The sequence below is a fragment of the Bos indicus genome, chromosome 27, assembly GCF_029378745.1.
Source record: "Bos indicus isolate NIAB-ARS_2022 breed Sahiwal x Tharparkar chromosome 27, NIAB-ARS_B.indTharparkar_mat_pri_1.0, whole genome shotgun sequence".
In the NCBI taxonomy this organism is placed as follows: Eukaryota; Metazoa; Chordata; class Mammalia; order Artiodactyla; family Bovidae; genus Bos; species Bos indicus.
In genome coordinates this window covers 28,534,194-28,559,874 of record NC_091786.1, presented here as the reverse complement: position 1 = coordinate 28,559,874, position 25,681 = coordinate 28,534,194, and the positions used below count along the sequence as shown (strand labels likewise).

General features: G+C 38.9%; 1 protein-coding gene across 7 annotated transcripts in view; it reads right to left on the bottom strand.

Annotated features, from left to right (window-relative positions):
• The window catches only part of NRG1 (neuregulin 1), a 235,436-nt gene that overhangs the window by 166,778 nt on the left and 42,977 nt on the right, over window positions 1-25,681 (bottom strand). For all 7 annotated transcript variants that reach the window (XM_070781365.1, XM_070781364.1, XM_070781366.1 and 4 more), the window contains exons 2-3: window positions 13,565-13,742; window positions 3,325-3,446 (exon numbers count right to left, since the gene is read on the bottom strand). In XM_070781365.1, the coding sequence (XP_070637466.1) occupies window positions 3,325-3,446; window positions 13,565-13,742 (300 nt within the window). The remainder of the gene's footprint in view (window positions 1-3,324; window positions 3,447-13,564; window positions 13,743-25,681) is intronic.

Sequence of the window (25,681 nt, the reverse complement as noted above, 5' to 3'; positions counted from 1 at the left end):
CCTAACACTCTCATTATGGTAGGGGGTGGGGGAGATTCTTGAGAATTCTACTCTCTCAGCCCAAGTCAACGGTAAATACATATCTAAGAAGAGATGGTTTGGCTGAGTGACAGCTTACAACCACAGTAGAGCGTTCTTTTTCTCTCTGAAAGAGTGTTTCTGTGCAACCTCTGCTCAGAATCTTGGAAGACAGGAACCTGACAACATGAAGGTAGTGAATTTGAGTCCCTGAGAGCTCAGGATCTGAGCTGAGATTTCTTGGATAACCAACCTTGAGCTGAATATAGCAAATTCATAGATCACGGTAGAAAAGGGTGAACATCAGAATGATTACATATTTTCCTTCTGGTGGTGCTACAACCAAGCTGCTGAGATGCAGGGAGAAAAGAGCATTTCCCAATGTGCAGGATGCTCTGGCCCTGTCTGTCCTGGTGCCTGAGAGTACAGGCCCTGATGAACTGCATGTCTGACCCACAGCCTCGGAAAAGAGGAGCATTTCTAGGCAGCCATGTTTCCGGCTTCACTCTCCTGGGTTGGGGCTGTGGTGGGGACCTGGGGAGAACACGCTGATGAGCTGTAAGCTCTATGGATCTTCGGACATGATCAGCTCTGCCAGTAAGATTCTTATGGGGAATCTGATTTGGCCCCTGAGGCAACAATCACATAGCCGGAGTCAAAACTGAAAGGATGCCTTCAAAAGAACCATGAAGAAGAATATGGCCAAATGGAGCCGTAATCAGGTCAAAGTTTGGAATTATAAAGGCGCATAAGTGAAAGCAGGAGAGGTTGGAAAATATAAGAAAGAGTCGGCGAGTCAAGAATGCATCTGGGCACCTGAAGGGCAGACTTGAGAGAAAAGCCAAAAATTCCTGATGTTTAAACTTGTAAACATCCCTAGGTACCACTTGCTAGGTACCACTTTCTCCTGGAGCCCCAGTTATAATGAAGCTCTAGTTCATCCCAGTGGAATCCTTCTCTCTTTCCGCCTCACACCATTTTTGTTTTTTCCAGTTGTTGTCCTTCACAAATCGAAGAATCGACCTTAAACATTCACAAACACACAGTCTGGTATTGAGCAAGCTGTACTGAACCAGGAAGTAAGGAATTTAAAACAAATCTTAGGTTTCTATTTCTTTTTAAATACAATGAGAAGGTTGGATATGGAAGAACTAGTCTTAACGTTTTAAGAAGAAAATAAAAACAACCACCATGCCCAGTAATTGAGATTCTTCATTCCTCCCTTCTAGTCCTTAAGGAATTTTAGTTGATTGTTTTAAGGATGATTTCCTGACAATATTTCATAACCTTCTCTTTTTTCTTGTCAGGTAAAAAAGATTGATTACCCAAAACATCCCTATTTTCATTTCTCTACACTTTATAATTCAATACTACATTCAAATTTGAGATCAATTCTTAAATAAATTAACATGGAAAATAAGCTGAATATCTCTCCCATGAAAGGGATGTGAAAAACTGTTACCAAAACTTCAGCACCCCCAAATTAATAAAAAGAAATCCTATGAGTTTTTGCCAAGAATAAAATAGTGGTAAGTAATTCACTGCTTAATACTGCAATTCAGAAAATGTGGAATATTAAATATAATCCTACTGTATACACTCAGTGAAACTATGACACTTTAATTCTATTTTCCTGGGACTTTACAGTATACATAGCTACACAAATCTAATCTGAGTGTCCAAATCATAATTCAGGAGCCTTTACCAGGAGAAGATGCACTGAAGCAAGTCACTGACAAACTGAGAAAAAGCTATTAAACATGGTATTATAGAAAGAAAAGATAAGTCACTGAAATTTCAAATTTGCATTTCTAGTTGCATTGTATAAAATTCCAAGTGGAAAAAAATAACACAAGCAAAACCCTGTTGCTTTACCTATGCTGATTAAAAAGTAAAGTGACGTTATATTTACTCACATAAATTTTAAATGGCTTTTACACTTTATATACAGTAAACATGGCCCCTAAAAATAATCATGGAAACCAGTTTTCACTGTTGTCTTTTACTTTCTGTGGAGGGAGGTATTTAAAATGAAAGAAATGAATTTTGATTACACTGCAATATACAGCAATGCATTGGGAAGTCCACAGAAGACTAGGAATTAACCTGAATACTCCCAACCCTGGTTCCATATTTTTATCTCACTCCCTTCTCTCTATCCTGTTATCAACTGAATCAAACCACACCAGTCTCCTAAGGAGTTAACCCCTAAGAGTACTTTCGTTCTTCCCTTCTTGGCTCTGTAATTTTATCTTATCACTTTAAGAGATCAGGCCTTTGCAGTGGGCATTCTTTCTCATCACCTGCCTAGAAGTGGTGCAGTCATGCTTGGTTTTATAATAGATGACAAGGCTTGTGAAGACAGCAGTCCAGCGCCATCATCCAAAACAGCACCAAAGGTTTCAAAGCAGTATTTTATTGTTTCAAGAGATGCTCACTGCTAGCTCGTCATCAGCTTCTACAGATGAATGACTCCATCACTTTGTGGAGTACTAAGGGATCGTGAACAGAGAGCCACCAGCTATGCCCTTCCTTTACGCTTCCTCAGATAACTCAGAGAGGTTGTCAGAGGATAGGGGGCACCTTCTGTCTCCAAGGTATTCATTTGTTTAACAAATAGTCCCTGGCACTGCTCTTAGGAAAACAGAAGCTGAAACCTATATAATGCTTATTTATAAAGCCTATACAAGTGAGTAAAAAAATGCTTTGCCTCTAAGACTCTTGATTTCTGAATTAATGGGCTCAAAAAAGCCCTGATAACCTTAACTTTCTACTATCTAGAGCCAGACATATTGAAAACATATATAAGAACATAAAAATTGCCAGGACTAAGTCAGGATTGTATTCTGTTTACACATCCACAATGTACATATATTCATACATAATACACATTAGCATGAAATATATACAATATATATTCTGTATATAAATTATATATATATATATACACACACATACATACATACATATTCTGTTTCGACAGAGCAAAAAACTTACCTGCTGTCCCTGACTAACTTAGAGTGGATGTATAATCTCTTTCTTTTAGCAATCCATTCTCTCTCTGCTATTCATGATATTATTCCAATCCTTTTTAAATAATCTATATATATTTCAGGTCTATTTCACCTTATGGAGTGAAGAGCTTTACAGGAGGACCCATAAGATATTTCAAACATGGAGTTTTCCTTTCATGATTTTTATTTGTTCACAATGAGATTTCACACACCTGCGTGATTCAAGTGTGACCACATACCTTGATCACTCCTCTTAGAGACTGAGAAATAGCACGCAGTAGGCATCTCTTACCGTTTGACTCCACAATGGTGATGTTGGCAGAGGCACTGTCATTTCCTAGTTTGCTGATCACTTTGCACATATATTCTCCAGAATCAGCCAGTGACGCTTTGCTAATGCGAAGTTCTGACTTCCTACAAGATCAGGACCAAAGCGGTTTAAGTATATTTCACAGAACTATGATGATCATCAAAATACAGTCTCTGTAGTTTTAGAGTTTTCAAACTCCCCCCTTCTCACTCTACACTCACACAACTGACTGGACTTCCCTGGTGGTCCAGTGGTTAAGAATTTGCCTGCCAACGCAGGGGACATGGGTTTGATTCCTGGTCTGGGAAGATTCCACATGCCTTGGAGCTACTGAGGCAGTGCACCACAAGGAGCAGAAGCCCCTGCTCTCTGCAACGAGAAAAAGCCCTGGCGCAGCAACAAAGACCCAGCACAGTCCAAAATTAATGAATTAATTAAAAAATGGTGTCCATCCAAAAAATCTTTAAAAAAACCCCCCACAACTGACTAGTAGATATATATACATATATCTATATATACATTCATGATTTTACCAAAATCACACCAAAAGTGAGATACATCTCATTTAAATTACACCCTGGACATAGTCTTAATTTCATCACCCAGATCAGCAATTTGAAGGAATTCTTTTCTAAGTTTTCTTTTTATTCCTCTAACACTACCACTTATTCCTCTAACACTACCACTAACCACATTACATTTCAGAATATTTTTTTCACCCAAATGTTAAGTTTTCTTTCCTCTCTATATCTCAGTGTCAGTAGCCAATAGGGTTAATTAAGGAAGTTAAAAGTGTAAAGCTGTTTCTTATAAATCTGGTAAGGATAGATACTTCAGTGAAGGCTAGACTAGATTAAAATGCTCTACACTTCCTTTCTTAGTAGAATGACATCAAGAATTATGTTAATTTTGAATGAAGAGAATTTAATACTTTCAAAAGCAAAGGAATTTGTCATTCTTTGAAATGATTCTCATTGCTGGGAGCACCATACCACACAAATGGTTCTTAATATTGAAATAAATATTCGTGCAACAATAACACACACTTTCATAAAACTACATATTAAATCAATATTTGGCACTCTTTCTGAACATGGGCAACACTGTGATTTGCATCTGTCTATGCTTTACTATTGCACAAGCCTATAATTTAAGCAGTGCCTATGATTTAAAAACTTAAAACTACTGGGATTGGCTCAGGATTTATTAAAGCCTTTCTAAAGTGTCCTTATATACAGGAGCCTGATATTGACAGTCTGGATTCCTGAGAGGAAGACAACAGGGAGAAAACAGGGCAGGAAGCAAAGATAGCAACTCAGAATTACACGCAAACCTCCTGTAAATTTGTTGATGGTGTTATTGAGTCGCTAAGTCCTCTCTGACATTTTGCGATCCCCTGGACTATAACCTGCCAGGCTCCTCTGTCCATGGGAGAGAGGCAAGAATTTCCCAGGCAAGAATACTGGAGTGGGTTGCCATTCCTTCCCCAGGGGATCTTTCTGACCCAGGGATAAGAGCCACGTCTCCTGCATTGACAGGTGGATTGTTTACCGCTGAATCACGAGGGAAGTCCTCCTGTAAATTACACCTTCCTAATTTTAAGTGAATTTTCTGGTTCTTCTTGTCATATAATATTAACTAATCAGGTTGGATCAATTGTTTCAAATTTAATTTCAACTCTTCTCCTCCTCCAATCTACTGAATTAATCCACCCTCCACGACCTGCATGTGTAAGATTTATGCCCTGCCATCTTCGTGCTTTTTGGCTTGTGTATTTCTTCTTCCTAAGAATGCAGACCCTGTATTCTGACCCATCCAGATATTAGCTGATCTTAGTGAAAGTTGCTCAGTTGTGTCTGACTCTTTTTGACCTCATGGAATTCTCCAGACCAGAATACTGGAGTAGGTAGTTGTTCCCGTCTCCAGGGGCTCTTCCAAACCCAGGGATTGAACCCAGGTCTCCTGCATTGCAGACACATTGTTTACCGTCTGAGCTACTAGCGAAGCCCCAGCCGATCTTTAAGGACGACCTCAAGTGCCAATTCCTGCATCAAGCCTCTCACGATCATGTGGCTGGAGCTGCTCGCTCGCTCTCTCTCTTTGATCTAAATTCTGCCAGCCTTGAGTACCTCTCTCAGGAGAATCTTCTTAAAGAAATAAGGTAATGAAATTTACAGTTAACATTAACTTATAGTTAATCTGACAGGGATAGCTCTTAAACTCAAACTTCTCCTAAAGACCTGGGCAGTGTTTATTGGAATACTCTTCCAGGGAATGTAAATAAATGTTACACTTAAAAAGAGAAACAGAGACACAGATATAGAGAACGGACTTGTGGTCACAGGGAGAGAAGGGGAAGGTGGGATGAACTGGGGAATTAGAATTGACATACATACACTACCATGTTTAAAACAGAGAGCTAGTGGGAAGCTGCTGTCACACAAGGAGCACAGCTTGGTACTCTGTGATGACCTGGAGGGGTGGGAGGGAGCTGGAGGGAGGGAGGCTCAACAGGGAGGCTGGAAATATATATATATATATATGCATGTATATATTTGTATATATAGATACATGTATATATAGGTATGTATATGTAGATATATGTATAATAGATACATGTATAATAGATATATGTATATATGGATATATGTGTGTGTGTGTATATATATATAGCTGATTCACACTGTTGTACAGTGGAAACTAACACAACAATGTAAAACAATCATGCGTGCATGCTCAGTTGTGTCTGACTCTTTGCAACCCCCATGGACTGTAGCCCACCAAGCTCCTCTGTCCATGGGATTTTCCCAGGCAAGAATACTGGAGTGGTTTGCCATTCTAAGCAATTATACTCCAATAAAAAAATTAAAAAACAGAGAAATAGAAAGACAATAAGAAAAAAAAAAGAAATTTTCTGCGCTCAAATGTTTCGTTAAACAAACAGATTTCTTTACAACCTACCTCTTAGTCATTTTTATACAGTTACAGTGAATTTCTAAGGCAGGCATGAGAAGTGACTAAGAAATCTGTTCTGTAGAGACACCCTTGGGAATTCTAGGACTGTGCATCAATGGGCCAAGATCAAGAATCAGTGTAATCAAGATAAGCATAACAAATACATTCAGGTTCAAAAATCTGTAGAAGAAATACAGGTTGGGAAAGAAGAACCTTGACAACAATGTATACAGAAAAATATATTTCCATCAGCCACATGTTTAATATTACTCCATTTTAAACAACTGTTTAAAAAAGAAGAAAAAAGTACCACTGTATGGCCAAATTAATATTAAAAGAGCATAAATCAAATTGGATAAAAGTCTCAATACACTGCTCATAGGCTGGATCGTATCTGGAGTATTGAATTATGCTTCAAAGTGGCATTTGATTAAAAAATAATATCAACAGCTAGAGGACTTTAGAAGGTGATCAGAATTGAATAGGGCCTAGATATCTTAACACCAGAGAAGATGCTATTAAAGTAAGAGAGGTTCCACTGGCAGGGAGCTATGAACAAGATATATATAAATATATTCCATCTTTATTATCTGGAAAAGGAAATTATTTGGTGAAGCTCTTGAAGGTAGAATTATGTCTTACAGGAAAAAGAAGGCATATTTTGGATGATATATAAGGAAGGACCTTTACAGTGTTCAAAAAGGATAGGATATCATATGAAACAGGTTTTCTCTTTAGACAGATTTAAGTCTGGACTGCCACCTGTCAAGCAGTTCCTAACAAGAATATCTCTATGCAGAAAAGATTTAATTAGATCAGTGGTTTCAATTAGTTTTGAAAAAATAAATCCTGTTTTTAAACGAAAGCTTAAATGAGAGCTGCATATTTAAAAACATTATGAAGAGAGAAAGCATTTATGTTAAAGAGGTTGGCAATCCTTTTTGCAGTTCAATGGAAACTCAAATTTCTCTAGGGACACAAAAAACTCCTTTGAACTATAATGATATATTTAACTGTGAGATTCTTCAATCCGTGGGTCTTAGAGCAGGAATGGGAAATACTGAGAGAGTAGAAACAGACAAACCTTTCTTGAAAATTACACATTGCAACCATTTGGGGCCTTAATAAATATGGCTATAGTTTTATTTTACTTTCTTCAATAGGCTACTATATCTTGTCTATAAGAATAAAGTTAACTTGGAAGAATGAATGAACTCCCAATCACAAAATTAACCTTTTGCTCTTTAATTGGTGAGTTATCTGGGGTTCTGGGAGGGGTGCATGTTTTGGTGGATTTTCATTTTCTAAAAGCTTTCAAAGAGTTAATTCATACACAGTGTTTAAAACAATGCTTGAAATAGAGTAGTCTCCCAGTAAGTGTCCGCTACTATTATAATGACATTCTAAATTCCTGCAATTTTTAGATTTTCCTAATAAGCATGCATTGTCTTGGAATAAGAAAAAATGATACAATGTAACAATAAAGCAATAAAACATTTATATATGGAAGTTATAAAGATTAACTTCATTTTTTATATCAAAATGCAATCTGTGTTCTTTTAATTAGTTCTCACTCACAAGATAGATTCAAGGTTTCCATAGCTGCTTATCTCATTTTTCATACTTAATTCTTCCACCATATTTTACAGGTAAAGGCAACTTAAATGCATATAGAAAGGATCAACTCAGTTTATATAATCCCATTCTTCTGATCCCTAAGGAATCATATATGAATTCTCGTGTGTATGTTAACACAGCTCAGATACTGTTGAACTGCTGATAGTGAGAAGGGTAAAGAAAAGAGAGAGGGATTTCATGGTGCAAACTACAGAATGTCCGTCACCATCTGGTTCTACCAGAATGAAGTCACTTGCCACTGCAGCACCTATGAAACTCTACAGATCAGACACTGCATAAAATGCTTCACATAAATGCTATGAAACAGACACTGGTTATTCCCATTTTATACCTAAGGAATCTAAGGTCTTCTTACATATAAAGTTAAAATGACCTGTTGGAGTAGCTCAACTAATAAAAGAAAGAGATGTGTATAAACCTCTTCTATTAAGAGTCAAAAACCCTGAAACAATTGATAACAAGAGAAATCATTCCTTAATTTTTTTTAACTTGACCAAACCAATTAGAATCAATTTTAAACAAAATTATAATATGTAAGAACAGGGTATTCCTTGGCAGTCCAGTGGTTAGGGCTTTCACTGCCGAGGGCCTGGGTTCAATAGGGAACTAAGATCACACAAGCCACAAGCTGAGTCCAAAAAAAAAAAAAAAGCAAGAACAGGAATGAAGAGCTGATACAAAATTGTTGTTGTTTAGTCAGTTTTAACTTTGATGCATTGAAGAAGGAAATGGCAACCCACTCCAGTGTTCTTGCCTGGAGAATCCCAGGGATGGGGGAGCCTGGTGGGCTGCTGTCTATGGGGTCGCACAGAGTCGGACACGACTGAAGCGACTTAGCAGCAGCAGCAGCAGTCACTGAGTTGTGTCGACTCTTTTGCAACCCCAGTGACTGTAGCCCACCAGGCTCCCCCATCCATGGGATTTTCCAGACAAGCATACAGGAGTGGGTTGCCATTTCCTTTTCCAGGGGATCGTTCTGACTCAGGGATGGCACCCACATTGGCAGGCGGATTCTTTACCACTGAGCCACCAGGGAAGCCCCTGATACAAAACTAAGAGCATCCAAAAATGTATACCATACACAAACAACAGGAAGTCAGCCTTTAATAAGACTGCTGATTCATGTCAATGTATGGCAAAAACCACTACAATATTGTAATTAGCCTCCGATTAAAATAAATAAATAAAATTTAAAAAACGACTGATACAAGACAGATACGCAAGTGAGGCCAACAGGTTGACCTGAAATATAACCTGTCACACAACCAAACTCTTTAACCAGTTTTCTTGATCAAATCGTCCACCAGGCAAAGGAAACAAAAACAAAGGGATAAGTAGACACTTAAGACCAGGGCAGTTTCTATTTCTTTTAATTGGTCCCACATCTTGCTCAGCCAAATAAAACAAACAAAAAGGCTCACACATGAATGCAGAATCATAGGAAGAACATGTAGGAATGTCATTTATTAGTAGGAGCAGGGCCTGAAGAGGGGATAAGACTTTACAAAATAATAGCGAGTCCCTATTGGTGTAAAATCTTTTCATAACACTAAGGGATTAAAAGGAAATTCTGACTGTTACAAACAATCTAGATTATAAAATGTGAAAAAGAAATCTAGGCGAAGGATTGGAAGAGAGTCAACATTTTACTTTAAATAAAGAGGGTCCCAAGGTAATCCTAAACCTTACACTAAAATTCACCTCTGCTTGTGATCATAGCCTAAGAGACAGTTTATCCCTTCTTGGCCTGTGGGCTAAAAGCAAATGTAGTAAGATAAAGTTAAGTAAGCAAGTAACCACTACAAATTGTTAACATTTTGAAATGTCTTCACAATGAAAAATTATGAGCATGTAGAGGAAGCTGACAAATAAGAATGCTTTTTATTAAGCAGTTTAAGCCCAAACAGGTCCCTTGCCTTAAACATGTTATGACTTCACTGGATACTAAGGCAAAATCACAAGTAGTTGTGAAAAGACATGAGACGTGGAGTGAAAAAGACAAAAGACATAGATACAGATCAATTTCAAGTCCAAGAGTAACCATTTATTAATATTAGATCTACAGGAAGAAACCGAATTTCCTTCATTCTCAGGATATTAATTTTTTAATGAGTATAATAACAACAGTATCCATTCTCTTATAAGTTGAAAGCTGAAATAATAGAGCATCTTGCAAATGTTAATTAAATTTAGATTCAGTTTGATCCCTTAAAAAAAGACAGCACTAATTTTTTTTTTTTAAAGATACAACCTCAGAAATGATCAAATACCCAATTTTGAAACACAATTACCTGATCACTTATCAGTGGCTGCCCACTTTACATAAAGTGTCTTATTATTGGAAGCTCAAAAATGTTCAATGCTTTGCCAAGACTCATCATTTGCAGTCACATTACCTGAATAAAAGTCTTTTTTTGTTCCTACTTAATTCTTTCCAGCAAGGCTATTGTTTAAAAGAAGTAATTTCTGAACATTGGCCTTTCCAGGATAATGGGATTTTATTAATATGTAGACAGTGCTCTTAGCTGTCTGAGCCTATGAAGCCAACATGGAAATGCCTTTCTGAATACTAATGACACTTTTATATGTCATCCAAGCCATGTAACAAATTAGTTCTTTACCTATACATGTGCCTTTTAGAACCATACTCATTCCGGGGGGTCTCTCTTTTTTTCCTGTTGTTCCTTTTTGTCATCTTATTTACTCAACCTATTCAGCTTCTTCTCTTCAGGTATCCTCACCTTAAACACCTGCAATCCGCAGCTGCTTCGTTCTGTTCCTTCAGCCTGGATAATCCTCTCCTCCTTCTCTCCTTCCCCCCCTTCTTTCTAGGAAGCCTCCACAGTCCAGGACTGGGTCCCCTCCACCGTCCTTGTGAGTACCTTTCTAAAGCATCCTGTGATCATCACTATCATCAAATTTAAAACTGAGAATTATAACTGCTTATATTTCCCTTCCCCACTTGAGACCAAGCCTCTGAGACAGCACACACTTCTTGTTCATCTCTCTGGACCCAGCTTCTAGCCCAGGGCCAACACAGAGCATCTTATCCAAGGCAAAATTTCCCATCCACACTTTCACTGGCCCAACTTGATTGGCCTCTTTATTGTCCTATAAACAGAACCTGCTACTGCTCTACTCTATAACCCACCCTACCCATCCAGGGGGACTCTCTCTCTTTAGCAGAGTCAAATCCACCCTCTCACAGTGACTCCTGAAGCTCCTGGGGTCTTCCCCACTTCCCAACTCCCACGGCACTTAGCATCAGTAACCTGTAATTCAGCACTTAGGTTTACTGTTTGATATTAGTGTTAGCTATTTTGTTCCCTAATTATTAATAAATTTTAACTTCCCACAAGGTAGAATTTACCTCAGCATAAATAATCAAGTTTTTAGACCACTATTTGTAAATAGATGGGCGGCTTAAAAATCCTGAAGCTCCCCCAGCCCTAACAGGGTTTCAGCACTTGATTGCTTCATATAAGGCTGTACTAGATAATCTCTCTACAATCTTTCGATGCTCTGAGTATAAAATGCCCTAGTATTCCTTCAATTCCCCATATTTCTAGCAATATAAGCTTTTCACGGGTTCTTAAATATTTTTTCTCTCAAATAATAGCCACATAGAAACAAATGAGACATCACTCCGCTTATGCAGATAACTGTTTCTTACTAACCTGGCTAATTGATGAAAAACAAAACAGACACCAAAACCTAGCTAAAAGTAATTTTTCTTTGTTGTTAAACTTCTCAAAAAGAATCATGCTTATTTTTTCAAGTTGCTCTCCTCCCTTCCCCACATGGACACATGTGATAAAATATGTCTGCTTTCCATTTTTAGAGAAGGAATGAGACATTAAGGAATCTAAGACATTGATTTGTATTCCAGCTTATTCATATCTAGTTGGGTGACTCAAGGAAAGACAACAGTTTTTTGACCCTTCATTTCTTACCCTGCAAAATTAGAGTCACCACGTGCAGTAAATTGCCCTTACTACTAGGGGAAACTTGTTGAAAAACCAAACAAATAAGATTATATACAAAAGCACTCTGTCACTTCACAGAATTATTATTATTTTTTTTTGTATATTTGAAGTACCACCTGCTACAGTGATATTCCTTCTGTATTATTCTTTCAAATCAAGACATTGTACTGACACAATCAATAACAAGGATAAGCAGAGTAGTTACTAAAACCATAGAAACAGGAAAACAGCCCTAATTATGGCTCTCACAGTCATTAAACACTTTGGTAAGATTAAATTCACTTCCCTTATATCGCTTTATTTTTTCTGGCTCATGTGTGTTTGATGTTTCTGGTATTTGCCCTATAAAATCAAAGTCTAGGAGGTGATTCTCATTGTTGCTTCATATATCATCTCTGGGATTTCACTGGAATCCTCTGAAGTGTAAATAGAAGATTCTAAAAGGTCACCTTGGAGCTGTGAACCCCTATGATACATTTCACACTGATGAAAGGACTGTTCACAAGCAAAAACCTGAGGCATTTAGCTCTTCTGTAATTTCAAAATGTAGTTTGAGATTAGAAGTAAATGTTCTTAAATAAGGAGGGAAAAAATGAAGAAAAAATAAATAAAAGAGCATCATTTTAGAGTAGGAATAGAATACACAGACGTTATAGGGGGTCACATGAAGCCTTCCCAAATAGGGATCTCCTCAAGGAGGGCATTCTTGCTACTTAGGATTACTAGATATTTTAATCTGCTCTCACGGTGATGGAGCTTAATGGAATTGTCAGTTACACATTACTTTTATGTATTAAATTTACTGGAGAATAGTTCAGATTCAACTGATTACATTCTAACTCCTCACATGATGAAGTATGTTTAGTCGCTAAGTTGTGTCCGACTCTCACAAACCCACAGACTGTAGCCCGCCAGACTCCTCTGTCCATGAGATTCTCTAGGCAAGAATACTGAAGTGGGTTGCCATTTCCTTCTCCAGGGGATCTTCCCTATCCAGGAATCGAACTCAGGTCTCCTACACTGCAGGCAGATTCTTTCCCAACTGAGCTTGATTGTGTAAGGCACAGGTATTCTATACATGATTTTAGGATCTCATGTATTACTTACTACTACAATAGCTCCTATTAATATTTTTTAGTTTTTGAAAAATTTTTGATTTGAATTCTTTTTTTGATTTATTTTTTAATTGGAGTGTAACTGCTTTACCACTTTGGTTAGTTTTTCTGCTGCACAATGAAATGAATCTGATATATATATATATATATATATATGTATATCCCTTCCGCTAGGCCCTCCCTCGCTCCCACCCTTCAGGTCATCACAGAGCATTGAGCTGAGCTGCCTGTGCTATACAGCAGCTTGCTATTAATATTATCTTCTCTCACCTCTTCTATTTTAGCCACATGTTACAGTTCTTTCCATATCCATCCTTCCTTTGTCCAGAAGTTTTAAGATGACATACTTTGAAATTCTTTCCTATATAATGACCCAATTTCTAGCCCCCGTATAACGAAAAATCTTTTCACTTATCATGTATCAGGTTTGTTGATGGTATATTTATTTACTAAGCTGTTAGTAATTTTTATATTTTATACCATTGTATTGCTAGGCATGGCCCCTGCTGTGACATGCAGGATACTCACCCCGGCCTTTTCTGTATCTTGATGTTTTGTGGTTTGTTCTTTCGGCTTAATTCACTCCCATTCTTGAACCACTTGAACTTGAGAGAGGAGTATTCAGAACTGGTCTCGCACCGAAGCACTAGTTTGGAACCTGCCACAGACTCCTGACTCTTCATCTCTTTCAAGCGGGGAGGCAAGGCTAAAAAAGAAAAGAGAAGGAAGAAAGTTCTGATCACATGGTAACCTTTCCAAGAGAAACATGTTCATTTTGGTGAGCCCGATCAAGAGACCATTCACAGAGGTTTTACTAACTGAGAGACAAAAGAAAAAGGGGAGGGGGGTGTCCGTCAAAATGTATCTCTGCTTAGAGAATAATAAAAATGCTCAGATAAAATATATTAGGGGGAAAAAGAGAACTCAGGTTACAAAATTATTCTTTGAAACAGACACACAGATATAAAGAAGAAACCAGTGGTCACCAGTGGGGAAAGGGAAGAGGAGAGGGGCAATATATGTGTAGATGATTAAGAGGTACAAACTATTAGGCATAACATGAGCTACAAGGACATATTGTACAACACAGGGGGCACAGACATTACTTTATAACAAGTATAGAATATAGTGAAAGTCGTAGCCGCTCAGTCGTGTCCAACTCTTGGTGACCCCATGGACTATAGTCCACCAAGCTCCCCTGTCCATTGGATTCTCCAAATAAGAATACTGGAGTGGGTTGCCATTTCCTTCTCCAGGGGATCTTCCCCACCCAGGGATCAAATCCTGCTCTCCTGCATTGCAGACAGCTTCTTTACTGTCTGAGCCACCAGGAAAGCATAAAGCATAAAATAGAGTACACCATTTAAAAATTGTGAATCACTATATTGTACATCAAGTCTACTTCAATAAAAATCTATTCTTTAAAAATATTCTAAAAAATACATATATATATATATACACACACACATATATACATATATATATTTAAGATAGCAATTCTTCCATCTTTACATCCTCTGGTACTATTAAAAATCCTGAAGACTGGTCATTTCAAAGAATCAAAATCTTACGCTAAAGAAGAACAGGCAACTGGGCCATTATTTCTACAGCACAGTCACATCCCAGATCACAATTAATCTGCATGACTGTTCTGTGAATAGGTACAACAGGTATCACACACGTTTTTTCAAATAGGAAGCTTATTTTCAGAGACAGGTAAGTGTCTCTTGTCCACAGTTACAACACTCTGGAGAGTCAGAGTTAGACTATGCTATCAACAGTAGTAATCCAGAGAACAAAGAGCACTCATAAATCTTAACAACACTCATTTCTTCAAGACAGGGATTCTTTGGTGACATCACTCTTCTTTGGTGACAACACTTTTATTGGGTCTACAGATACTCTCCCACAAACAACAAATGCCCTTTCCAGAAGACCACCGCACTCCCATCAGATTATCAGTTCGACTGGATTTCACCCTTCTAAATCTTCTCAACAGAGACAGGAGAGCGCTTATACTGTGCATTAATTTATAGGACATTTTATGTGGCTCAGCTGGTAAAGAATCCGCCTGCAATGTGGGAGACCTGGGTTCGATCCCTGGGTTGGGAAGATCCCCTGGAGAAGGAAAAGGCAATCCACTCCAGTATTCTGGCCTGGAGAATACGGTCACAAAGAGTCGGACACGACTGAGTGACTTTCAGTCATTTATTCACTTATATTAAATGCTTACATACCATTACTATTTTAAGCAAGACTGCTTCAAAGAGTACCTATTCTCTATGGAAATCTTTACAGATATCTGAGATTTAATTCAATATGGAATGGTAGTGGGGAATGTGCTAAGTTGCTCTTTGTGACCCTATGGACTGTAGCCCACCAGGCTCCTCTGTTAATGGAATTCTCCAGGTAAGAATACTGGAGTGTGTTACCATGCCCTCCTCTAGGGAGTCTTCCCAACCCAGGGATGGAACCTGTATCTCTGTATCACTGGCAGGCCGGTCGTTTACCACCAGTGCCCCCTGGGAAGCCAGTGGGGAAAGGTTAGGCATAAAAATGAAATAAATTCCCCAAGAAGTTGACTGTGGTAAGTCAGTCAATATATAGAAGCAGGGATTTAGTATAAGATTCTTTTTTAAGATTTTTTTTAAACATAGGCCATTTTTAAAGTCTTTATTGACTTTGTTACAATATTGCTGTTGTATGTTTTGTCTTTTTGACCGAAAGGAATATGGGATCTTAACTGCCCAGCCAGGGATTGAACCTTCACCCCAGCACTGGAAGGCAAAGTCTTAGCCACTGGACTCAGGGAAATCCCTACAATACTATATAGAATGTCTGGTGTGTTTTTTTTCCCATAATAAAACAGTTTAAAAAATAAAAGCATATTGAATGGATTTTCCTCTGCACGCCTAATTTCACTTAATCAACACCGCAGAAGGTGATGTCTCAACATCTCTGTTTCAATAGAGTCTTAGAAAAGCCAAGTACAAAGTCTATTTCTGCTCCACTTCAGGACTTAACGAGAAGTTAATTCTTCAAATCCACCAAAGGAGACTGCACCTCTCAGATCCAGTGAGCAATTATTCACTATGTGTAGCATCAAGACTCCAAGGATGGCAATCAGAACCATGTTAGGCACGCACAGGAAATGGTGTACCTTTCCCACTCTGCATATATTTATTTTTCTACCACTCTGCCCTTACCAAGAAAATCCCTCCAAAAATGTCAGGAATGAGTATATAAATTTTCCATTAAATTACAGCAAAAACTATTTGAACACTGTGACTTCTTAACAGTGTTCCTACAATTACACATCCCCCTTTTTCTTATTTAGAGGCTGGGAGATGAGGTGGAGAAGCAGACACTGAATGTGAAGACACAGCAGCAAGCTAGAAAATTGAATCAATATTTCAGCTGTTCTTAGCCTCTGACACCTGATGATTTTCTCTGGTTATTTTTTTTGGACAGTTTGAAAATAAGATTTACTTCCTGAAGAGCTTTCCTAGGAGACTTCCCTTTAAGATGTGGTCCACGAATTTCTGTTCTGGAGGTTTTAAAAACAGACTAAATTCTCATCTATCTGGTATAGTATTTGTATACTGACTATATGGACCTGAGTCTGGGTGAACTCCAGGAGTTAGTGATGGACAGGAAGGCCTGGTGTGCTGCAATTCATGGGGTCGCAAAGAGTCGGACACGACTGAGCAACTGAACGGAACTGATTTAACTCCTTAAGATCATTTTCAATTTTGTAAACCTAGTAAAGGGTTTTAAATGATACCCCAAAACTAGTTTATATCTATTAAGAAAAATAAACCACCTCATTCTTTTATGTACAGATTAAAAGAACTAGTTTGAATTTTTGTTGTTGTTTTCACTTAATTTTGTGTTTAGCTTGGCATACAGCCCAGATTTTCAAGGTTCATTCCCTTATCTCTATCCAAAATGTTCTAAACACAATATCTGAGATGTCCTTAACTCTCAATAAGTACCATGTTCCCTCACCCGCCTCTCCATTCGTTTGCTTACCAATACAGCCTGAATACAAATCTACTAGATCTTGGCATCTTGTTTGAAATCTTCATGAAGTCCATTTGCATCTCTTTTTATTTTCTTTTCTCTTATTCTACTCCACTGTCTCTTTCTGTCACCTCTCCTTCCCCATTACCCTCCTATCTTCATTTCTTTACTTATTATGACTTTAGTAAAGAGTCTTGATTTCAAATGCAAGGAAACAATTGGACAAATTCAAATTGAGGGATATTTGACAAAACAGCTGGCCTAGGCTTCAGGAATATCAATGTCACGAAAGATAAAAGACTGTGAAACTGATGTAGATTAAACAAAACTGACAATTGCCATAGACTTTGACTAGTGATTGGATCTTGCTTCAGGGGAAAAATAGTTATAAGGAACATTATTAGGACTACTGGGGAAATCTGAATAAAAGTCCTGTATCAAAATTAAGTTTCTCAAGTGTGATAACTGCATTGTGGTCATGCAGAAGATGCCCTTGTTCTTAGGCAGTATTTGCTGAAATGTCATGATATCTACAACTAAATTTCACATGATTCTGCAAATAAGGATATACATACATACACGCATGTGCACGCGCATGCACACACACACACACAGAAAGGGAGGAAAAGGAATATTGGTTTCTCTTAGTTTTCATGCCTTTTTAATCTGATCTTTCTGCCATTAAAAAAGTTTCAAGCTTTCAGTAAATACTTTTGAAGTCTTGGCTAAATTTGTAGTCATTGAGATCCTTGGGAATATCTGTGCTGTAACTTACAAATGTAGCTCTTAAGATTATATTCTCCATTAAAATTCTGTGAGTGGTATGGCACTGAAATCCTCCTACATTCAACCTGGTAACCATGACTTTGGGGCTTCAATCCCACTAACCCTTTGATGGAAGGAAAACAGTCTCTTATTTGGCAGGCCAACACATCTGCCCTCTCCTTTGGGGGTTCACATGCAAGACTGGTACATCTTTGTCCTTAAGAGATGATCTATGACATAATGAGGCACAGACCTTGAGAGACAAGGCCTTTCATAACTAGAATATCCACTCCTTAAGCTGACCCCAACGTATAAACATTTCTTGGTGTTTGGGATTTGGATATACCTCTATTGATTAGCCTAAGCTTCTCTCTTGCATGTAGCTTCAAGACTGTCACAAGCACAGAAGCTTCCAACATCCCTGGAAGTCCACTTGTCATAATGTTTCTGCTGTGTCTTCAGGAGAAACCAGCTATGACGTGAGGATACACAGCTTTTCAGGGAACAGCTGTTTTGAGGCGTTAAAATTCTCCGTAAATGGAAAAACAAATCTGTGACCCACTAACCCAGCCACACGACTGTACTGCTGGCCCCTGGGTATTCTGCGGTCGGTGATACCTTCTAGCAAAGTACACATGAAGTTCCTCGCTCACTCCAGGTGGAGCCCAAAGGGAGGCATCCTGCTGCACTGGGCAACAACATACATTTTTCTTTATTTCTTCTCACATAACCACCCGAATGGAATACCCCTGGATATTTCACAGACTCTTGATAAGTGTGCAAACTAATGTTGACGCCATGGTCTGTGTGCTTTTTCTCCTCTCTTCATAATGAGACAACTTTCAATAGAATCAATTTCCTTCCATTAGATTATAAAATAATACGTATATGTTACTAGAATACATTTTAAAACTATCTGTGTTTCTCACACAGTTTACTCATATAAAATAATCTCATTTATTTCACTGAGAAAGCACTCCACTAAGCACTTTCTAAAATTCAGATATAACTTTATAAGACCAAGGGTAGCTTCTAAATCATGGGCAACATTTTAAAGCGAGTACTTGGATTTTAAAACTGTAAAAAAAAATTTACATGGCCTTCGATTCTTGTTTAAGAGTAAACAGTTTGTTAATTAACCACTGCTGTGCGTGCTAAGTCACTTCAGCTGCGTCCAACTCTGTGCCACTCTGCACTGCAGCCTTCCAGGCTCCTCTGTCCATGGGATTCTCCAGGCAAGAACACTGGAGTGGGTTGCCATTTCCTCCTCCAGGGGATCTTCCCGACCCAGGGATCGAACTTGTGTCTCTTACGTCCATCTGCACTGGCAGACAGGTTCTTTACCACTAGCGCCACCTGGGAAGCCCTAATTAAAAATTGATTGACGGTAAACACAATGCTAAGTTACTGCTGCCAGTGTAGTAAATGATCTGAACATCTTTGGAATGATTTAATTGCATTTGGTCTACCACAGTTCATAATTCTGCTTTCACTGTGATTCTGGGAGGCAGCATTTCCACACCCTGAAACAATTTAATGACAGAGCAAGTTTTAAACAGTCATTGCTTATATCTACTTCAAACTTGCTTGACATTAATATGAACCTATCCACACCCTTAGAAATGTATCAACAGAGACAGACAGTAAAGTGCAAAAAGGAGCAGCCTACAAAAATAGAAACCCCCAAACCCTCAGAGCGATGCCACGCGTTTTACAGGCACTTGTTTTTACAGGCTTTAAGGTTTTACAGGGCTTTCAAAGATCACAAACATGCTCTTCCGACTCTAAGTCAACGCAAGCAGGTATGACTGTATACTTAAAAAGGCTATTTTTGCATGTCTACATTTTTTATTTGATACGTTGTACAATGGAGAAGAAAAAAACCATGGCAGTAATTCAAAAACAATTATTTTACATGCTGACCACACAAAAATTGAAGGCATGATGCTTGTTTATTCCAATTCTTTAATGTGCGAATGAGTATTTGTGATAAAGGTGAAGAAGAACTATCCATCTAAGCAATCCTCTCATCTTACTTGTCTACTGGGTACTTATTTTTTTTAATATGTTCAATACTGCTATTATCAAATGTTGTACTGTATTGTTAAGAACAAGGAATGCATTTTAGCGTGTGTGTGCTGAGGAGATATGCAGATAGCATGGGACACTAGATGAATTGTTTCTTTCTTTGGATGTCCTGATGGTGCAAAACTAGCTCATAACTCTCCACATTTGACGGTACAGTGAAACTGAAGAGCCTTGACACTGAACAAATTAAACAGGAAACCTGCAAAATATTATCAAATCACTGTGAGCTTTTAGCTACGACCCCCAGTGAAGTCTTCCTTGCACAAAACCATTTAAAAGCCTGATACCACACAGGTGCAGATCTCACGGTGAAAACTGGTGACTTATCATGTTAGTTATCATGTTAGTTAAGGAAAGCCACACGAATATCATGAACGAGTCTTCTACACAGAAGGATGCCCTACCACACAGGTGCAGATCTCATGGTGAAAACTGGTGACTTATCATGTTAGTTATCATGTAACTTATCATGTTAGTTAAGGAAAGCCACATGAATATCATGAATGAGTCTTCTACACAGAAGGATGCCCTGTTTTTATAGTCATGTTAAAGGTAAATAAGAGAGAAAAATCTCTGTAAGTCCTTTATCGAGAAAATTATGGTCACAATGTACAGAATGGATAAAGTTTATTATACTTAGTCATCTGGTCTTCTCTTCTGAATTGTACTCACAAATTTGACTATAAAAGGGAAAAGTTATCAGGTTTATATTTTGTAAATATAACTGTGTATAAGGCAGCAAGGTCTAGCAGCAATGGTGTTTCACAATACACCTAGGATTAAAACCACTGCTACTGAGGCAGTGTGTGGGCTTAAGTTATGTTAGGGACCATCTCACAGGTCACTATTTGCTGCCACATGTGGTGACTTAAGGCTCACGCTGCCTCAAGTCCAGCCGAATCATCCTCCAGATAGACTGTCCCTAACTGCAGTTAACTAGAGTTCCCTGTGAGCCTAAATGGAAACCTGCTACGCGTCCCTGTGTGTTCAGCAAGGATCTTTGGAGGATGAGATAAAGCATATGGGTACCTGCACTCGTGAGAAAGTCACTATATACCGTTCAGGGGTTTATTACAAGATATTCTCAAGCTTACTCCATACCACTGGCAATAAACTAAACCAGTCAACACACGAAGACTAGGCTTCAAAGTATAGTTAACATAGTTAGATCCAGAAATACCATTTTAGCAGTTCTATGCCCAACTCCTTATACAAGGATGAATGTGTATCATCAAATAATATCTTTACAAGCGTTTGGAACAATCCTCATAACATATGCACAGAACATGTCACTATACAACATATTATAATACAATAAATTCAGGAGCAAAATTTCAGCATTTTACTTCTCTTACTCACAGCGTAGGACCACTAAGGCAGCGCTGGCTTCTTACTAGTGCTAACCTTCATCTCTCAAGCATTTCAGTCTTCAGCGGGGCTTTTCACATAGAGACCTGCATGAAGTTCCACATCCCCCAGTTCACTGCTACAAGCTGACTGAAACAGCAGGATTCTTCTAAATGTTCCTTTCGAAGATAGGAGCCACAACCAGCTCAGTCAAAAACTATGTTTACTCTTTTTTTTTTTTTTTGTCGCTCAGGCATGTTCGACTCTTTGTGACCCATTGGATTGTGGCCTACCAGGCTCCTCCATCCATGGGATTTTCCAGGCAAGAATACCGGGGTGGGTTGCCATTTCCTTCTCTGGGGGATCTTCCTGGCCCAGGGATCGAACCTGCATCTCCTGTGTCTCCTGAATCGCAGGCAGATAGATTCTTTACCTACTGAGCCACTGGGGAAGCCCATGCTTACTCTAAGGCTACAGAAAATGACTGATCACATTCTACAGCTAAACATCATACCCACAGGCTGCGCTAAAGAGGCACATGTACAAAAAGAGGGCCATTTAAGGAATCTGTCGCTACCCAATCAAAAGAGGGGCAGGAGCAGTCTTGAGCAGGTGGTCACAGTCCCCACGTGGAGGCTCAGGCTTGTGGTGGTGGTGGTGGTGGTGGTGATGGGTCTATTTTGACTGGCACAATATGTGAACCGTGAACTTCCTGATGTTCAAGCTGGTTTTAGAAAAAGCAGAGGAACCAGAGATTAAATTGCCAACATCCACTGGATCATGGAAAAAGCAAGAGAGTTCCAGAAAAATATCTATTTCTGCTTTATTGACTATGCCAAAGCCTTTGACTGTGTGGATCACAATAAACTGTGGAAAATTCTTCAAGAGATGGGAATACCAGACCACCTGATCTGCCTCTTGAGAAATTTGTATGCAGGTCAGGAAGCAACAGTTAGAACTGGACATGGAACAACAGACTGGTTCCAAATAGGAAAAGGAGTTCGTCAAGGCTGTATATTGTCACCCTGTTTATTTAACTTATATGCAGAGTACATCATGAGAAATGCTGGACTGGGAGAAACACAAGCTGGAATCAGGATTGCCGGGAGAAATATCAATAACCTCAGATATGCAGATGACACCACCCTTCTGGCAGAAAGTGAAGAGGAACTCAAAAGCCTCTTGATGAAAGTGAAAGTGGAGAGTGAAAAAGTTGGCTTAAAGCTCAACATTCAGAAAACGAAGATCATGGTATCCAGTCCCATCACTTCCTGGGAAATAGATGGGGAAACAGTGGAAACAGTGTCAGACTTTATTTTTCTGGGCTCCAAAATCACTGCAGATGGTGACTGCAGCCATGATTTTAAAAGACACTTACTCCTTGGAAGGAAGTTATGACCAACCTAGATAGCATATTCAAAAGCGGAGACATTACTTTGCCAACAAAGGTTCGTCTAGTCAAGACTATGGTTTTTCCTGTGGTCATGTATGGATGTGAGAGTTGGACTGTGAAGAAGGCTGAGCACCGAAGAATTGATACTTTTGAACTGTGGTGTTGGAGAAGACTCTTGAGAGTCCCTTGGACTGCAAGGAGATCCAACCAGTCCATTCTGAAGGAGATCAGCCCTGGGATTTCTTTGGAAGGAATGATGCTAAAGCTGAAACTCCAGTACTTTGGCCACCTCATGCAAAGAGTTGACTCATTGGAAAAGACTCTGATGCTGGGAGGGACTGGGGGCAAGAGGAGAAGGGGACGACAGAGGATGAGATGGCTGGATGGCATCACTGAGTTGATGGACATGAGTCTCAGTGAACTCCGGGAGTTGGTGATGGACAGGGAGGCCTGGCGTGCTGCGATTCATGGGGTCGCAAAGAGTCGGACACGACTGAGTGACTGATATGATCTGATATTCCAAACATCCAAATGTCCAGCGTAGTGTTAGTCTCTCAGTCATGTCCAACTCTTTGTGACCCCAGGGACTGTATAGCCCGCCAGGCTCCACTTCCCAGGCAAGAGTACTGGAGTGGGTTACTATGTCCTTCTCCAGGGGATCTTTCTGACTCAGGGATTGAACCCACAACTCTTGCGTCTTCTGAACTGCAGGCAGATTCTTTACCCGCTGAGCCAATGGAGAAGCCAATAAACATCCAGATGTCTAAGTGTATTAGATACATGGGATCTCAAGGACTTAGCACAAAATTTCCTTGCTGAAAAAACTAAGTAGAAGGAAGGATCTAGAAGATACTGATAAAGAAGAGATCCAGGTCCAAATATTACTTCAAAACCCACACCCACTTTCTCAAAAAGGCTTTTTTAAAATTTGAGATCAAAGGGCCCCACTGACATTATTTTCATTTTTATGCATTCCACTGGATCAGGACTCCTATGCTCTTCTGCCATATGACGCTAATAAAAAGGAAATGTAAATCTAAGTGGAAAACGGTCAAAAAGGCATTCCTGCCTTGACTTTGCCATTTTTACATCCTCCTGGATTTTTCTCATCTGGTCATCGTCGTTAAAATGTCCTCTACTGGAGGCAGCGACGGGGACACAGACATAGAAAACAGACTTATGGCCACAGGGGGTGAGGTGGGAAGGAGAGGGTGGGGCAAATGCAGAGTCGCCTGGAAACACACACATTACCATACGGAAAGCGGATAGTCAGTGGGGATTTGCTATACGACTCAGGGAACTCAAGCCAGGACTCTGTGACAACCCAGAGGGGTAGGATGGGAGGTTCCAGAGGGAGGGGACACAGGTATACCTACGGCTAATTTATGTTGAGGTATGGCAGAACCCAATACTGTAAACCAATTATCCTCCAATTAAAAACAAATTAAAAAAATGTTTTCTACTTGATTTCTGCAGCAGCTAAGACCCCAGTCACCACAACCACATTCCTTCCCATCTCCTTTTTTTTAAATTATTTTAAATTTTACTTTATTTTTAAACTTTCCCATCTCCTTTAATGCACTTTATCTCAGAGGCTCCTGCAGAGGCCAGGCTATTATTCCATTTTAAGAAGAGCAAACATTTTAATATGATCTCCTCTGCTTTCAAATCAAAGTTGATCAACTATCTTCATCGATTGACCCCAGTCTACAAGGTCTAAATTTGCTCCTTAACTAGTCAGAAACTATTATGATCAATGCACATCCCCAAACTTACCATTTGGGTCAATTTCCCTCTTTCTTATTCCTTCTATGTATTTCATATAAAGTGGATAACCATTCTTTCCATTTTATAGGTGAGGATACGGGGGGTTTTGCCAACATTTGTATAAGGTCACAAGGCTGTCAAGCTGCAGACAAGGATTTAAAGCCAGGACAGCTGACCAAAATGTAGGAACTATTATTTCATTTCATAGCCTCCACAGTAATTTTATGTTTCTTACAGTCAGATCACCTCTCCATAAACGTCTGTGAGAGATTTACAACACTGTACAATTCTACAAGGGCAATAAGCACAGATTTACTAGGTAAGAGAATTTTTCAACCCGAAAAATTAATATTATGTTTGTTGAAATTAGCAATCTTCATCTTCTATACAGCTCTGTAGGGCTGTGCCCAGTATTTCATAGTAAAGGTCAAAGACAAAACTATAAAACTACTATAATAGTGGTCTTAAGACTTACAAGGTGAAGTTACAATAGTACTTTCAACAATAAACTCCCTTAGAATAATAATAGCTAACACTGGTTGAGTAACCTAGTATGTATTAAATATTAAGCACTGTCTGTCCTAAGAACATCATGTTTAATTAGTCTTTTAAGTTTTGTGACAATTCCAGAAGATATGTGCATTGTTCCAGTTTACAGACAACCAAACAGAAACAGAGAGGTAAAGCAACCTCCCACAGTCACGGAGCTGGCATACTGGGGCGCCAGTATCTGGACCCCAGAAGTCTGATCCAGAGCTCCTGCTCCTTTTTTTTAATCGATGTGGACCATTTTTAAAGTTTTTATTAATTTGTTACAATATTGTTTCTTTTTTTTTTTTTTTTTTTTGCCAAGAGACCTTTGCTCCCAGACCAGGGATGGAACCCACATCCCCTGTACTGGAAGGTGAAATCTTAACCACGGCATTGCCAAGGAAGTCCCAGCTCCTGCTCTTAACTCCCAGGCAACCAACTGAACAGTTTGCTCTGTCCAACAGGTTTATAAGTCAAATGTAAGATTTATCTTATTGATGTATTAAGAGTGCCCTGATAAATCCTGGCATACGCCCCATGATAGATCATTTCTGCATATTCCAAGTGCAAAACATATAGTCTGGGGGAGAAAGTGGAGATAAGCGGATATGAAAATGGCTGTCTCTTTTAAGCTACCTTGATGATTTACGGGGAAATAAGACAGAATTCTTAAAAATGGTATAATACAAAAAATATATATATTTTTAAACTGTGCAATTGCCTATCGTCCC